The sequence below is a fragment of the Bacillus rossius genome, chromosome 1 (assembly GCF_032445375.1).
Source record: "Bacillus rossius redtenbacheri isolate Brsri chromosome 1, Brsri_v3, whole genome shotgun sequence".
Classification (NCBI taxonomy): domain Eukaryota; kingdom Metazoa; phylum Arthropoda; class Insecta; order Phasmatodea; family Bacillidae; genus Bacillus; species Bacillus rossius.
The window spans coordinates 301,299,203-301,315,407 of record NC_086330.1 but is presented as its reverse complement, the minus strand read 5'-3'; the positions used below and the strand labels follow the sequence as shown (position 1 = coordinate 301,315,407).

General features: G+C 35.4%; 1 protein-coding gene across 1 annotated transcript in view; it reads left to right on the top strand.

Moving 5' to 3' along the window:
- Positions 1-14,107, top strand: part of LOC134527831 (uncharacterized) — a 974,295-nt gene extending 960,188 nt beyond the window's left edge. Inside the window, exons 11-12 of the mRNA XM_063360779.1 lie at positions 3,316-3,546; positions 5,829-14,107. Of these exons, the coding sequence (XP_063216849.1) occupies positions 3,316-3,546; positions 5,829-5,926 (329 nt within the window). The 3' untranslated portion in view covers positions 5,927-14,107. The remainder of the gene's footprint in view (positions 1-3,315; positions 3,547-5,828) is intronic.
- Positions 14,108-16,205: the final 2,098 nt, after the last annotated feature.

The window sequence follows — 16,205 nt, the reverse complement described above, 5'->3', positions numbered from 1 at the left end:
AATTTTAAGGCAATGCCCAGACTGCCAGCAGCAGAGAGCCAACCCACCCAAAGTGAAGGAGATAAAATGGGTAACAGAGATGGAGCCATGTATTAGGCTACATATGGACTTCCAGGATAAGTAAGGTCTTCCTCGTTGTAGTGGATGCACACTCGAAATGACCAGAGGTGAGGAGGATGCATAGCATGTCATCAGGTGCAGTTATCTAGGTGCTGCGAGAGATCTTCAGTTACCATGGGATTCCTCAGTACCTGGTTTCAGACAGTGGGACAGCTTTCGTGTCCCAAGAGATGGAAGAATTTCTGCAGAAGATTGGAGTGACACTGCAGCGAACACCTCCATTCCACCCAGCCACAAATGGTCTAGCAAAGCGCATGGTACAGACGGTGAAGAATAAACTGCGGAAAATGGGAGGAGGCAATTGGCACACACGAGCTGCACGAATATTGTTGGCATTGCGTACAACGCCACTGACAGAACTCCTAATAGGGCGATCATTGAGAACGGCGTTGGATCAGATACGTCCCAGCCCCACTTTTAACACTTTTAAATGAGAGGAGACCTTAAATGAGGCCGCAAACTGCCACATGCGCAGGCATTTTTCAGTGGGGCAGCGGGTACTTCTTCGAGACTACAGGGAAGTGAATGTAGCTAAACAAAGGCCGATGACATTCACTGCCCAAGACGAGAATGGCTACATGTTTAGACATCATGTGGACCATTTGCTAAGAAGCAATGTAGCACATCTGGCACACCAAGCATTCCCATCTACAAACAGCGATGGCTTTGCGTGGACCACCCGCAGTGGTGCCATCCCGCGCCAGCTCATGCAGACCGACGGGACGGTTCTGAGGGAGCCGGCAAAGGTATCAGTGACCACACACATGTGCACTGTTCCGACGGAGCCAGCGAAGGAACCAGTGTCCAGACAGAAACTCCCGGCAGAGAACCCGGAGCAGAAGGGTACACACCAGCAGCTGGCCAGACTATCACCAGTGGGAGCACAATGCCAGTTTACAGCAACCTTCCATTCAGAGGGTTTTAGCACCCTCACGACCAGGGGCTAGAGCAACGGGAGGGACTGCCTTTGGAGCTGAAAAACATAATTATTTACAACACACTAACAAAACAAACGAAGCCACTATAATATAATGGAAACAACAGATTTTCTTGCAACAGAAAACTAGAAAACAAAATGATTTACAACCAAATACAATTAAAAATCTTAGAAAACAACAGAAACCAATACAATTCCTTACACCGAAAACAACAGAAACCTGCAGAATTCCTTCCCACAGAAAAAAATAATAAACCAACAGAATATAATTATAAACACTAAAAATCAACAGACCCATAACAGTTCCTTGCCACTGAAATAAAATAAAAAATACAATTATAAACACTAGACAACAATAGAAAATCAACAAAATACATTGAAAACAACTGACTCCCTAGGAAATAAACAGAACACAATGGAAGGCACTAAATTATAACTGAAAATAAAAGAATGCTGTATAATAGTAACCAACAAAACAGAATAAAATACAATAAAATACAATAAAATACAACTAAAATACAACAGAATACAATTGGAAACACTATAAAACAGCAGACCCCAACAGTGATATAAGTACAACAAAAAACAACAGAATATAATAAAAACACGAGTAAACAAAAACTAATAGAATGCTTCCACAGAAACCACCATAGAGATAGACCAACAGAAAACAATCGAAAACACTAGAAAATATCAGATACGAACATACTTACGCTAAAACCTAACAGATTCCAATAAAAACCAATTAATTCAGTGTGATTTGACAACAGAAACTATCAGAATGCACTGATATTTATTGAAGTTATACTTCTTTAGGCACATTATGAAAAAATGATGAGAATGAATTATTACTATGTGCATGCACCATGCAACAAAATTTAAAAAAAGGCTACATAAAAATAAAAAGTATATACATGGTTTTAAATCTTATTCTTTAGTGATTGATAGTGAATAATGGGCCATATTTTAAAAATGTTAATTTATATAAGTGATGTTATGTTCCAGTATGTATAATTTATGCACATTATACATTATTAATTAATAAATAATTATATTATTATTGAATACTAAGTATTAAAATTTTTCATTTTATTGGATTCTTACTTTACCAACCATTATTATAATATAACTACAGTTCTTTTATTATTTTCTTTCTATTAATTATTTACATGCAAAATTAATTTTAGTTTTTTACTACCTAAACCAAGGAAGTATAATTTCTAATGTGCGTACATAAGTACATGCACCCATTTTTTTTTGTTTATGGGTAAATTTCTCCTAACGGAAACCACTGAAACTATTGCCTTAAAGCCATTGTGTTTACAACAGAATCTACAGGATCCGGTAAAATCCACTTAAATCATATATGTCACACAATAAAAAACACTTGAGATTCCTGTTGGGTTTGTTGGTTTCGTTGTAAATTTTTGGCAGGGCAGGAATCGATTAACTATCAAGGAGGTTCCAACATGCAGGGTTTTTGAAAAGGTTCAGATTCATCAGTGAAGAATAATCTAAGAAACAGGGTTCCGGGTAGGATGTAGCAGTTTTAAGTCCTATGCGGTACTTGATTGTTTAGAGGAGAAAAGAGCATCTTCAGAGAATTGTTTATAAAGATCAGATAAGGTCACATTTAGCAGAGGTGGTCACCCTAGCTCGAGTAAAGAGAATTAGGTATAGTCTTCAGCTAGTTCGAAACTCAGTACGAGTTTGGGAGGTAGGCACACTAGCAGTACATGAATGACTCTGATGACATGATGATGAGTCACATGACAGTATTCTTGTCACTTCTGACAACTCACAAGGGACTTCAGATAAACGCTTAGGACCTAATTTTAACCCTCTTATCATCCTTTCAGAAGATTCTCACCAGCAAAGTTGCAGGAGACGATTAAATGTCCTGAGAGGCTTAATTTGTACATGTTTGGTAAGGTGGTGAAGTTTTCATACATATTGCAAAGTATAGTGTATGTATAAGTGGGGAGTGTAGTGTATATATCTGTCAAAGTTGGCAAGGCTGCACAATGGTTGGTGATAGAACATGAGGCAGTGTGTGTGCATACATGATGTACGAAATGGATATCAAATAAAGTGGAGTTATTAAATCACTAAAATTTGTATACATTAAAAAATTATTATAGACCTAAATACTTACTTACCTAGCAAGCTACATAATTACATATCTATTCTTATCTAGCTACCTAGCTAGCACCACCTGTGACAAGAGTATAGGTGTTTCTGGATGCTCTGCCCCACAGCGTACTCCTGCCACGGCAGCTGGGAGGACAACGGCACCAGCTACCTGATCGTGTCGCCGTCCAGCCGCAAGTCTGTGGGAGCGCGGCGGTACTGCTTCATCTACACGGAGGCTGGGGTGGCGGGGGCAGACGAGCGCATCCCAGCGCTGCAGGTGACCAGCGTCACTGAGTCCTGCCACCGAAACGCACCCCCGTCGCGCCTCGCATGGACCTTCAACCTCACCGCCTACGGTAACCACTCCCAACTTCTCTAGTGAGCTCTCCGACCATGTTCAAACTGGTTCATTTGTGATCCTGTAATCTATGTCTTGATGGGTTTCAGTTCTGTTTACAACATTCTGGTGTGGTTAATTCTAGAGCAATATATATTTAAGCAGTTTGAGAGATAAATCTCGTACTATTTTGGTTATTTCATGCAATACAATGCAACTTGTATAGTTTTATTACTAATGGTTTAGTAATAGTAAAAATATTATACAAGCCATGTATTGTAACAAACTTGAATATATGTTTTGATAGTCACATCTAATTTATGATTTTAATATAAGTCATTAACACATACACACCTTTTTATTTTAAATTTTATTTTAAATTTGGAAGTTTTTTATTTGAATTTGAATTTTTTTATTTTAAAATTTTGAATTTTCAATTAAATCGATGGGTTTCATTGGATATAAAATACTAAGAACTAATTTAAGAAATAAGTTGCATTATTTTCATACAAAAAGGGTCACGTGACCAATTCAAAGTTTGCCACAGATACCCAAGGGATTCGCACAACGGATGACTAATTTATTACCACTGACTTACCGTATTAATTAAACATAAGATAAACAATCAATAAATCAAATGGTTATATTTTAATGACTTGATGTAATTATTGTTTCAAAGTTAGATAAAATATAGTGTGTTTTTATTACAGATTGGCAGCGTTAGTTGCCAGGGTAGTTGAGAGAAACCAAGGGCCATTATTCCATGCCCAGTTTTCACACAAAAATTCTTAACACTTAAACATTACAATGGCTATAGCTGCATGTATCACCTAATTTGTAAGATTTCCAATAAATTCTATTTGTAGGGACAACATATTACGGTAAATTGCGATAAAACCTAAATAAGAAAGAAAAGCATGTGAAAACATCGCATAACACCGAAATGCAACTATATAGCACCAACATACAAATTATGTCATGGAATTAAGTAGAATTTAACTAAAAATTAATTAAAACAAAAAAAAAATTATGTTTGAAATTCAAGAAATGTTGTTATTCCCAGAGGAAAAATTGTACTAAAGCTCATGAATCAAAAAAAAAATTAATTTGATTTATTGTGCATCACTTAAACCACAAGTGCTCGCTAATTTATTTTGATTGTTCCAAATGTGTTGTTTTAGATGTATTACAAATTATTTTATTGTAAATATGCCACATGTAAATTTTACCTTATTTTTGTGGAGTAATTATTACAAAACTGCTTTTATAAAAAAAACTTAAACACTGAAATCCTTTGTTTTAAAAACAAAATTGGAGTAAAATATAAAACCATAGAATCTTGGCTCTATCTATTAGCAATATGCTTGTAATTTTGTCATTCTCTCATGTATTAAAAAGATCTCTCATGTATTAAAAAGATCTCGAAACTCAACTGACACTTTCCCCCTCCCCCTTCCTTTACCCTTGCCACAACCTCTCGACAGCCCTGTAGGTTGCATAACGTTGATGAAAATGATAACAGTACAAATGTGTATTGTGCGAGTAAAATATTTTTATGCTTAGTTTTATCTGCTGTGTGTGTTTGAAATGTATTTTTATAGGTAGGGTTTATTTGTAATTTAAAATTATGTTACCGTGTGATTTTTTGAAGAGACAGGCCAAATTAACTAAAATTATCCAAAACACAAGTATGGGACCCATGTAAGCATAAAAAAACTAGAGAACTGGGTTTTTTACTCTTGCATTGCTTTACATTACACTGAATCTTGGATTTTTTTTTTTCCCTTAGTTCTCAAACACCATCTTCAAAAGGCTAGTTTTCTCTCATTATCCTCAAACATTAATTTGTAAATAAGAAGTACAACTTAAAAAATTGGTTTTTCGGGAAAAGAGATTCTGTGAATAGGTAAAACAATTGCTATGAGAAACATCTGTTGGGTATCAGGGAAAATGCAAATTAATTTTTACAAATCAGTTTATATTGAGAAAAAAATCACATCATATATATGTACAATATACAATGTAGTGGTACATAGTTCAAACTAATATTCATACAAAAAGAAATCATCAAAATCAAATCAGACAAATGTACGAAAAAGTTACTATGGAATGGTGTTTCTGATTTTTGTTTACATTCAAATAACTTTTTGGTAGTTTTTCTCTTATAGCAGTGTCCCTCGCTCTGCTGTGCACAGTGTGGTTGAACATGCTACTGAATCACTTCTTATCATACTCAACATGCTGTGTCTCGAAGGGTGGGGTCAGGACAGTTGATGAGAGAGTGTGTCTGTCCGTTGGCAGGTCAATGCAGCGAGTCCTCGGCGGAGCGGACTCTCGTCCCGTCCCTGCAACTGCTGTTGGCCGTGGTCGCGCGGCTCGCAGCGCTCCACTCCAGATGATGGTAGACGCCATCCCATCACGCACGCCGGCTCAAACCAGAGTTCTCTAGGCAATTGTTGGAAGGGTAACGCGGGGCATGCGGGCGGCGCGTGAGGGGAGGGGCGATGTGTTTCCCTCCCCCCCTCCTCCCCTCTTGGCGACACGCAATCGAGTGCATTCCGTTCCTGAACCGTCGTTAACTGTTTTACGTGAAGGACCGCAGACTGAGTGTGGATGTAGACGGGTTTTGTCTGTGAAATGAAACCACTATGCAAACTAAACTTTAAAAATTAAAAGTAACTACGAACCAAAAGGGAACTATAAGTGCCTACCTTGTAAAAAACTTTGGTAGTAAAAAAAATTGATGTGCTACCCCCTGATATAAAAAATATTAAGTGAGCATATTGCACTGTTATTTCTGTTGGGTGGACAATTTTTCTCTTGATGTAAAGTGAAGGTCATGAATTTTGTTTCTGAACTATGCAAGTTAGTTCTTGGGAGAAAAAATAAAAAATAAATCTGAAGATTTAAATGATGGCAAAATTTTGAAGTGTAGTGTGGGGTGTAGGTAAATTTGAAAGCTTCACATTTAAAACACTGTAATGTATACGAAAGAAAATTAACCATTTGACATTTGCTTTCAATGTAAAATCACAATTCTCTGGGAAGAAAAAAAAAAATAATAATTTCACTAAAGCTCTTCAAACTTTTTTTTTTGCACTGTAAAAATTATAATGATGTTTGCTACTTTTGTGGGAACAAATCAGCATAGTGCTGAAATTAGCCAAAATCATTGTACATTTATATGTGTACATTTAAATTTTTTTCCTTAAATAACTTTTTTTAATTGTTGCCAATGAAATATTTTAGACATTGTTAATAAAAATAGTGAAACATTATCTTCTTATTTACTAATTTATGTAGCATGCTAGTTGATACTGTGCACATAAATTTGTCAATCAGCCAGTAACTAATTATTGTTGTATGTTTCAAGAGAATTTTGTTTTTGACAAAATTGAAATGACTAAAAACGGGATTGTCACTGTCAGATGATTATCGTTTACAGAAGGAATTATCTTTTTCAAATTTACTATTATTTTTCTACTTAGCAATGCTGGTATTTCATAATTTTGATTCACTAGCTGTACCTGCAACATCACTCTGTAATTCAGGATAACGAGGCCAATATTGCAAAAAATGGAGTGAGAAGTCACAAAAGAATTTTAAAAAGATTCTTTATGCACGCTTAACTTAACACATCACCTAAATATAGTGAAGTGTACAGTACTGCACATAGTCAAACTCACTTCTGTGTGAGCTATTGCTTTCTAAACCTAAACTCACCGAATCATTGCCTGTTTTACTTTTGTCTAAAACTTATCTTACTTTTCACATTAAAAATTTTAATTTAATAATGGAAAAACTTATGGTCGTTGCAGATGTACACAAACACATAGTTGAACATTTCTCATTATACTCTTTCAGGTATCACGAGATCAACAAATGTTTACACTTTCGAAAAGGTAGCTACTGAGCATCCACACAGCTTTGTTTTTTTAGGTGACTTAGGAAGAATCTGGAATCTGATCAACTAGTCTCTCTAAGTTTTAACCAACCATGAGAATTTTTTTTTTTTCTTTTCCAAAAGATACCGTTTATCTGAAAGGAGTATTTGATTGCATTAAGTAACACAATATAGTATAAATGCACAACTTTTACATGATTCTGACATGTTTTCGCTCTTTGAACAACGTATTTAATAATCCACATTCTAAATTGTATAGATTTCTTTTGAACACAGCTGGACAAAGGTGAATGAGCACTGGATTTCAAACTTTTCAATTTGGTTGGATATTAAAATTTCACTCTCAATTGCCCAAAGAAGTAAAACTTCAAAAAGGGCAACCTAAAACTATATTTTAAACACTGCATGATTTTACAGTAAATTATCTATTATTGATTAATTAGTTAGTTAATGTAGTAAATTCCAGTAGCACTAACAACCAAATTACAAAGGAATTTCGTAAGTGTTGAAAATAAAACTGTCAGAACTCATGCCAAACTGCAAACGTAATATGAAGAATTAAGTCAGGAATCACAGTCATTTTAATAATTATATGTTTTGAATGCAAAATACTCAAAAACTACATACAGTGTTTGCGCTTTTTAAGTACATAATTAACAGTGGCTAAACATAATGAATTACACATTGTGCACTTGATGAAAATGATGCCTACACTAATTTCATAACTTTTCATTTTGATAAGTGTTCTGTAAATTATTAATGAACTTATGGCGTCAAATATCAGTACATTGTATGTTTGATTTATTTGGATGAATATTTTTAAAGTGCTATACAAGGGCATATCCAGTTCAAAACATAAAGATAGTGTTTAGAAATTCAACCTCTTTCATGGGGAGGAGGGTCCATGGTGAGATACAATAATAAACAGTAACAGAAGGAATACCATCATTTACTAAAAAAATTACAAGTGAGTGCTTTCTGCAAGCAAATTATTAACTGATTGTGATAAAAAATGTCACAAATGTTATACACCATACTTTTATTACTACCATACGGCTAAACTTCATCTAAATGCAATGGGTAGTCTTGTGAGATGCTGTGACAGATTAGGAGACAAACAAGCATACAAACTCTTTATCACTTATTCAGTTGCCTAGATATTTCTACCCATATTTTTCTTCCTGCCTGATTAATTTCAGAGATATGATTTCTTACTATAAACCCAAACTTACCCCTTTTCACTTCATTAGGAGTGACATTTTGTAAATATGTACAGCCTATATGTTAACCAGTAGTTGGGGTATCTCGGTTCCAAATTTTGTATCAAAATCCATGGAACAGGTTTTGCATGATAATTAAAAAATTAACAGATGAAAATTTGAAAATTTTTGGTTGCTGTGCCAATTTTGTTTTCACCTATTATTTTTTTTCTTTTCTTTTTCCAAAATACTGTTAATACAGTACAGACACAACTCTATTCAGATTTATTATAAGTATAGATAAAGACAGACAATGTTACGAACTATCTTAATGCTGAATAACTCTACTAAGGCATTGTAGCATACTGTCACTATGTTGTCTTTTGTTACAACTATTTTTACTGACCTACTCACTTTTAAATTTGATAGTCTCAACGATTGTATATTTAAAACTCACAATCCATTTTCTAAACATTTCATAATTTTTTAATGTTTTAATACAAAGAAAACATTTATTGCACAACTGCACCTGATAATTCAATAAAATCTCTTTAAACCAGCTTTATTGCTTGCCATCATGAATGGTGAAAGAACGCCCTCACTTTGGCAGAGACATAAACCAATAGCAACACTATTCTCATTGTCCACTTAATTTGTTGTAATGTTATTATGCAAGGTAATATATTGCAAAAAAAATTCTGTAGTGTCAAAAGTGTACGATACAATATTTTTTTAATTATGTAGTAGATAGGTTTGTCTCATATAATATTTGCTAAAAATTTATCATGATTCAAGTATGAAATTATTTACACTTCCAGTCTTTTACATTCTCTCACATTCTTAAAGGTTCTTCATTAGCCTTTATTTTTATAAAAAAAAAAATTTACATTCTTCTGCAGAAACAGAAAATTGTTGAGGGTTTTTATGGAATGCACTGTTGCAATTGTGCATAAAGGTCTCGAATTTAGACAAAATGGCTCTAAACGAAAAATGTCATATACTTAAATAATCACATTATTGTAAATTGTAAAATGTGTTTAAACTATCTGACAGTTGGCAATCCTGTACCTTGCTTGCAGTTGACAACTTTCGAAGTACACAGCCAGACAACCTTCTAATTAAAATGTTTATAAGGTGTCTAACACTCTTAAAATCATTTAGTTTAGTAATGATGCATCCAGGGATGGAACTAAGCTTTATTGCAGCCGGGACATAAATTGTGTTTAGGGCTCCCCCCAACACCAAGAGAAATAAACATACCATGCGTAAAGTTTTTACATCCGTTTATGATATATGTACAATTTTAAGTTAATTAGATAATACTCAATATTGTTTTTTTCTGTATATTTTATTTCACACCTTTTTTAATCTACAAAAAACAGTTTTCGACCCATCCTGCACCCCCTCTAACCCGGCACCCGGGGCAGGGTACACCCTCTATATCCGACTCTGGATACGGAGGAGCTCCAAGCAGTACATTCCTCTCCTTAGATATGTGAGCTAATAGCAGATAGCTGGAGATGCGAGTGAACAAATCGAACACTATTTTCGTGGAATGAAATATGATGTTACTTCCAGGAAATGAAGTATGAGTCAAATCGAGTGCTAAACAAATATATATTTTTATTTTTACAATATGAACTAATGTCAATAAGAAAACATAATATTAATAATTAGGCTTGTACAACACACATAATATAAAAACTTGACTTGTAGTTGGTGTGGTATAGTGTTTGTTGTTGGACTAACTCTTACTATAAAGCAGGATGATAAAACCAGATGCAGAACACAAAAACATAACTTAAAGTGACTTCTATATCTATTTAATAATATATTTATTGATATTGAATATTTATCTGATGTATTACAATTAGCAGATAACTTGTCAAATTAATATGGTGCAAAATTATAAACAAAAATACTCTCCAATGCTTATACAGTAAAACATGCACAAAATAGCAATAAAATGAAGGAATGAAAAAAAAACTGCAACCCAACAGGGACTGTGAATCAAAGCCTTAAAAGAGTGGACAACTCGAATCCAGAAGCATTTTTCTGGAAATGCTCCAAAAGTGTCCAGTTAGCATGCAGATGCAAAATCAAACATTTCTTTTCACAAACAGTTTAGGTACAAATTATGTTTAGTTAACAGTCCGGCTTTCTTTGGTTGGGCATGTTCAGTAGTCCCGCATTAACTGAGCTGCTTGCATTCAGATTTGTTTGAGTCAATTAAGGAATTTTCAAACCTTGAGTGTCAGCTATAATTCTTCAGAACTCATCAATTTGTGCATAACAGTATTATTTTTTGAAGAAAAGATCTGAACACAGCTGCAATCAGACATCAGAAAATTTTTAAAACAATAAGGATTTATTCTTGCCATAGAGCAGATAATTAAAATTGGTTTTAAACATCATTGTACTGTATACTAGTTTTCTTAGGTATTTACGTTGAAATAACATTGATGTTCACTAATCTAGCATGGCCATTGACCAGAATGTGCTATATTAAAGAACCTTTACTTTGATTGGTTTTTCACACTAAATATCCCACCTGGGGTCTGAAACTTCTTGCACCAGACTGCATATTTGGCATCATTTCATTTCTGAATACAATCGGTGAGACTGAAACTCCTTCGCTGCCTCCGAACGCTCATCTCAGCTCCAGCAAAGATCATTAAGGAAAACTACACATGTTTCTGGCTGTGACTCCGTCAAGGTTGTCATGAACAGATCTGTTGGAATTTCACGAGTTCGTTTTATGGTAATGCTAGACTTACAAGTTGTATGTGCATTCTAGACTTTGTCTTTTATTGAATCACTGAAATCACATGATACCACATTTTTTTTCAAATGGACAGTGTTTTGATATGCTTGATACACTCATTATGTTGCAGATTGTTAATAAATGGGTCAGTCTTCCAGATCATGTAAAAAAAAATACTTTCCTAATTCTTAAACCATATTGAGAAGAATATATGAATACTTCAAGTTTCTGATAACATCACATTGACTCGTGAAATTCCCCCACGTCTAACAACAGAATGCTGCGATTCTGAATGGTTTCACTTTGGCTGATTCGAAAATGTTTAGTCTCAGTAAACTAACCGGCTTTAAGTTGAAGCATGTGTAGAGCATAACTGATTTAATGATCTAGGCCATAGATGGCGAACCTTAATTGGTGAACGTGCCATTTTTTATAGAAAAGAAAGGTTATGACGTGTTATCAAAGAATCTTGACCTAGTGATAATAATAATAATAATAGACAGAAATAAAACTAGAGGCTATTAACTTAAAAATTCTTTATTTGCAACTCAAAATTTATACAGCAATCAAAATGTTTACTGATTCATGTTTATTTAAATAAAAGAAAAGATTAGTGTGATTTCTGCTGTTGCAAATTAAATGCTAAATATCTTATATTAAGCTCATACTTTGTTACTTTAGCAATCAAGTACAAGATTCTTTGATTATTGGCTTGCCTGAATAATTTTGTCGTGTGACATCACTGGCATTGGTTCGCCATCCATGATCTTGGCTAACAGGCTCTTGAAAATGAAATTTTTATCATTATTAATTTATTATTATTATTATTAAGTCAGCTGTGATACTGTAATGAAGACTTATTAATTTTTGTGAAGATTGTCATTAAATAATGTAATAACTTTGCTATTATTTTAACTTCAGACCATAACAGTTTAATGTAAATAAAAATTTTTTTTCAGTATTATAGAGCTTTTTTTATTGTGGTAAAGAGAGTAATAGATACTTCCTATTGCTGATTGCGATTGGCCTAAAAAATGTACACTACTGTGAATCACTATCCAGATGTGCACGAACGTCGCGGTACAAGTTTCCGAGATAATGCCGCTCAATTCACCCCTTCCCCGCCCCTACATTCTCCTTCCTGGTTACCTGTTGGATGCGACTGTTAAGGTGATTTCAATATGTTTGATATAAAAACTATTAAGAAACTTTTAATTACTATCACGGCTAGCATTGAAAGAGTAAAACATGCCTCACGAGGCATTTGCTTTGCAAGTGTGTGCGTGTGTGTGTTTTTTGTAATGGGATATTCTAATGTGTAAATAAAGTGTAGATGGGACGAATACTACAGGGAGAAATAAAAAATCAAATGGTTCATACTCCACATTGGAGAGAGAGAGAGGGAGAGATTCCACGATGCTGAAATATTTCTGGAATGTTCGTTAACTCATGGAATTATTGTGTTTTCTGTTTTGAGAAATGTTGCTAATCCTTTTTTTTTAATTACTCAGCTTGCTGTAAATGCTCAAAATGGATCGGTACGTCGTGAAATTATTTCTCGAAATAAAATGGCTGACTGGCTGGTTTCTTTGATTGCCCCCGACTGTAAATTTGCTGTGGCTCAAAAATAATAGCTGATAGTCATGCATGAAATTAGTTGAAAAGAAGCACTGTTTTGCACATACCAAAGAAGGGGATAAAATTCACAACAGCATTTTTAGCTGATTCTCATGTTTTAATATTGCATCTACTTATTCTTTGCTTGTTAATGTTATCTGTGCGTGGTTTCATAGATCATGAAATCACCTGGGCCTGAACATAAATCATTTCTTTATAGCAAACATTATTTGCTGTTCCCATTTTGAGCATTGTTCTAAGTATAAAAAATACCAAATGTTGTGTGGTTATAAAATATTTTTCCTTGCATTGAGGCATCATTTTTTCGTGATTGCAGTGGTATTTGTATTTTACACTCATTGAATTTTACTCAATATATTCCACTACTTGTTTATAGGTGAATAAAAAATCTTTTTAAGGTTTGTGGTATTATTGTATCCATCTCTATTCTTTGTTGTTGCTTATATATAGTATGTAATTTTTTAAAAATCATATAAATATGTATAATAAATGTGCATCACTATATTTACAAATATACTTTTGTTTATTACAGTGTTTATGAGTGTAACCATTTATCCTTTAATCTTTTATATTTTTTTGCCTTCATATAATTTTTTTACAGAATGCACAGACATACATTGCCATTCATGACAGATAGCAGCTGTATACTAGAGATGAACCATTTGAATCCTTAAACCCTCAAACTCCATTGAATCTCTAGTATTTGCAAAATTTAAGATTCTAAGAAGATTATACAAAAAAATATATTATGGAGGAAATTAAGTAAATTAAACATTCAACATTGACAACTATAAAGTTCACTAGTCCCTTTGTGTTGTACATTGTACAATCCTATTACCAAATCCTCAGATATTTTACTTTTAATATGTACTTATGTAAATAATACTATGGTATGTATTGATTCTGGAAACTTAGTTTGTGAAACAAAAATTTAAAGGTCAAATGTTTGAACACTGTTGTACATCTGCCTTGCTCGTGATGGTTGGCATCACTGATAACAGGTGAATGTCAGTTCCGGTTATGGCGCCTGTATATGTACCACGGTAAACGGACAATAAAGAATATTAAGTGCTAACTACATGCACTTGCTTATCTACAACTTAAAACCTATGATCTCAAGTAAAACATGGCGCAGTCGTGTGGAATTGTGTTCATATTTCAGTTCGTCCATGTTCGTTGGATTTGTGTGCTATAGGTGATATAACCTGTAGGTGTGCGTTTGTTTGTCGACACGTGTTTGTCGGACGTCGGTGGTTAATAGTGAATATCGAACAATGTTGTTGACAGACTGAATCGTATAGTTTTTTTCTGTTTGTGCCATGGCAGGCCTCAATCTTGTAAAGCTCCCTGACTCTGTCGACTTGGAGAGTCCCACGGCCCGAAAAGACTGGGAAGTGTTTGAAGGAGATTTTGAAAATTATTTAATCGCAACGGGCCAGGATGAGGGCCCAGATAAGGTTAAGATCGCCCTACTCAAAAACATGTTAGGCTCCCAAGGACGAGCCCTTTTCGAAACTTTCGACATCCCACCGGAGGACAAGCTTGTGTATTCTAAAGTAAAGGAAGCGTATCGCGTGTTCGTGGCACCAAAAACAAATCCTTTGTATGAACGGTTTGTTTTTAACCAGCGTGTGCAACTTGAGGGTGAGACTTTTGATCATTTCTTGACTGATTGCCGCCGCCTGATTAAAACATGTGGCTATGAGCGCCCAGTTTCGCAGGAAGAGAATATGCTGGTTGACCGCATCGTACAGGGCATCAGAGATTCGTCCGTTCGGGAGTCTCTGCTGAGGTTAGACAATGCTACTCTTACTAAAGTTGCTGCACACTGCCGTCTGATGGAACAAAGTCAACAACAAGCAAAGGAGATTCAAGCTCGGAGTTCTACTCACGATAGTGTAAGTTGTGACTTTGTGTCCACTAAGGATAGGAAGTCGTCACGCCCAAGACAAAACAGCAAGTTTGGTGATAACGGTGAGTACAACTGCTCAAGGTGCCAGACACAGCACAAGGCCAGACAATGCCCAGCATATGGAAAAAAATGTGCCAAATGTGGCATTATGAATCACTTTGCTGCCTCGTGCAGAGTTCGGAAAGTTCGGGAGGTAAAAGCAAAGCATTCTTCTAGTGAGAGTCTATACTGTGATGCGGTGACAGTCAATTCTGTGTATCCTAGAGGGACTAGAACAACCCACATCAATGAGTGGAGGGAGCGTATACTGATTGAGGACAAAGCAGTGAACATAAAATTGGATCCCGGTTCTGAAATAAATATTTTGCCACTCAGTTTTTTCAGGATGGTTGACAAACAGTTCAAGGTCAGGCCAACATCCCTAAAAATTGAGGTTTGGGGTGGGACCATTCTTGCAGCAAAAGGAGTAGTTAATTTGTGTTGTTCTGTCAAAGGCCAAGAGTCATGTTGAATTTGTTATAGTTGACTCTGACAGCACTCCTTTGTTAGGGCTACAGTCTTGTGTTGACTTCAATCTTGTGAAAAGGGTTCACTCAGCTTGCCACGAGGCAAAGGACAGATTCATTAAAGAACACAATGAAGTATTCACTGGTTTTGGCTGTTTCCCCCAAGTATGTAGAATTAACATTCGCGACCATAGCAACCCTGTTTGTAAGCCTCCAAGAAGGGTCCCTAGAGCAATCAGACCTGCGTTAAAACAAGAACTGGACAGACTCGAACAGAAAGGCATTATATGTAAAGTTGACAAGCTCAGTGCTAGCGCTTGGGTGAGCAACCTAGTTGTTGTGGAAAAGTCAAGTGGGAAGTTGAGGTTATTTCTTGATCCGACTGACCTCAATAAGGTGGTGATTCGAGACTACCATGAAATACCGACATTGGAAGAAATGTCCGAGAAGCTCACAGGGAAAAAATTTTATTCAGTGTTTGATCTTAAGGAAGGGTTCCACCAAGTGCAACTAGATGAAGACTCGTCTCACAAGTGCTGCTTCTCGACACCATTTGGGTGCTATCGCTATCTACGCATGCCATACGGCATTGCCAATGCCCCAGAAAATTTCCAGAAGTTTATCGAAGAGAACTTTGCCTCTATTCCTGGAGTGGTGACATTCTTCGATGACATCCTCTGCACAGGCGAAACAGAAGGTGACCATGATACGTGTGCTCAGCAAGTGGTGGAGCGTGCAGCCAGCCTTGGCATCAA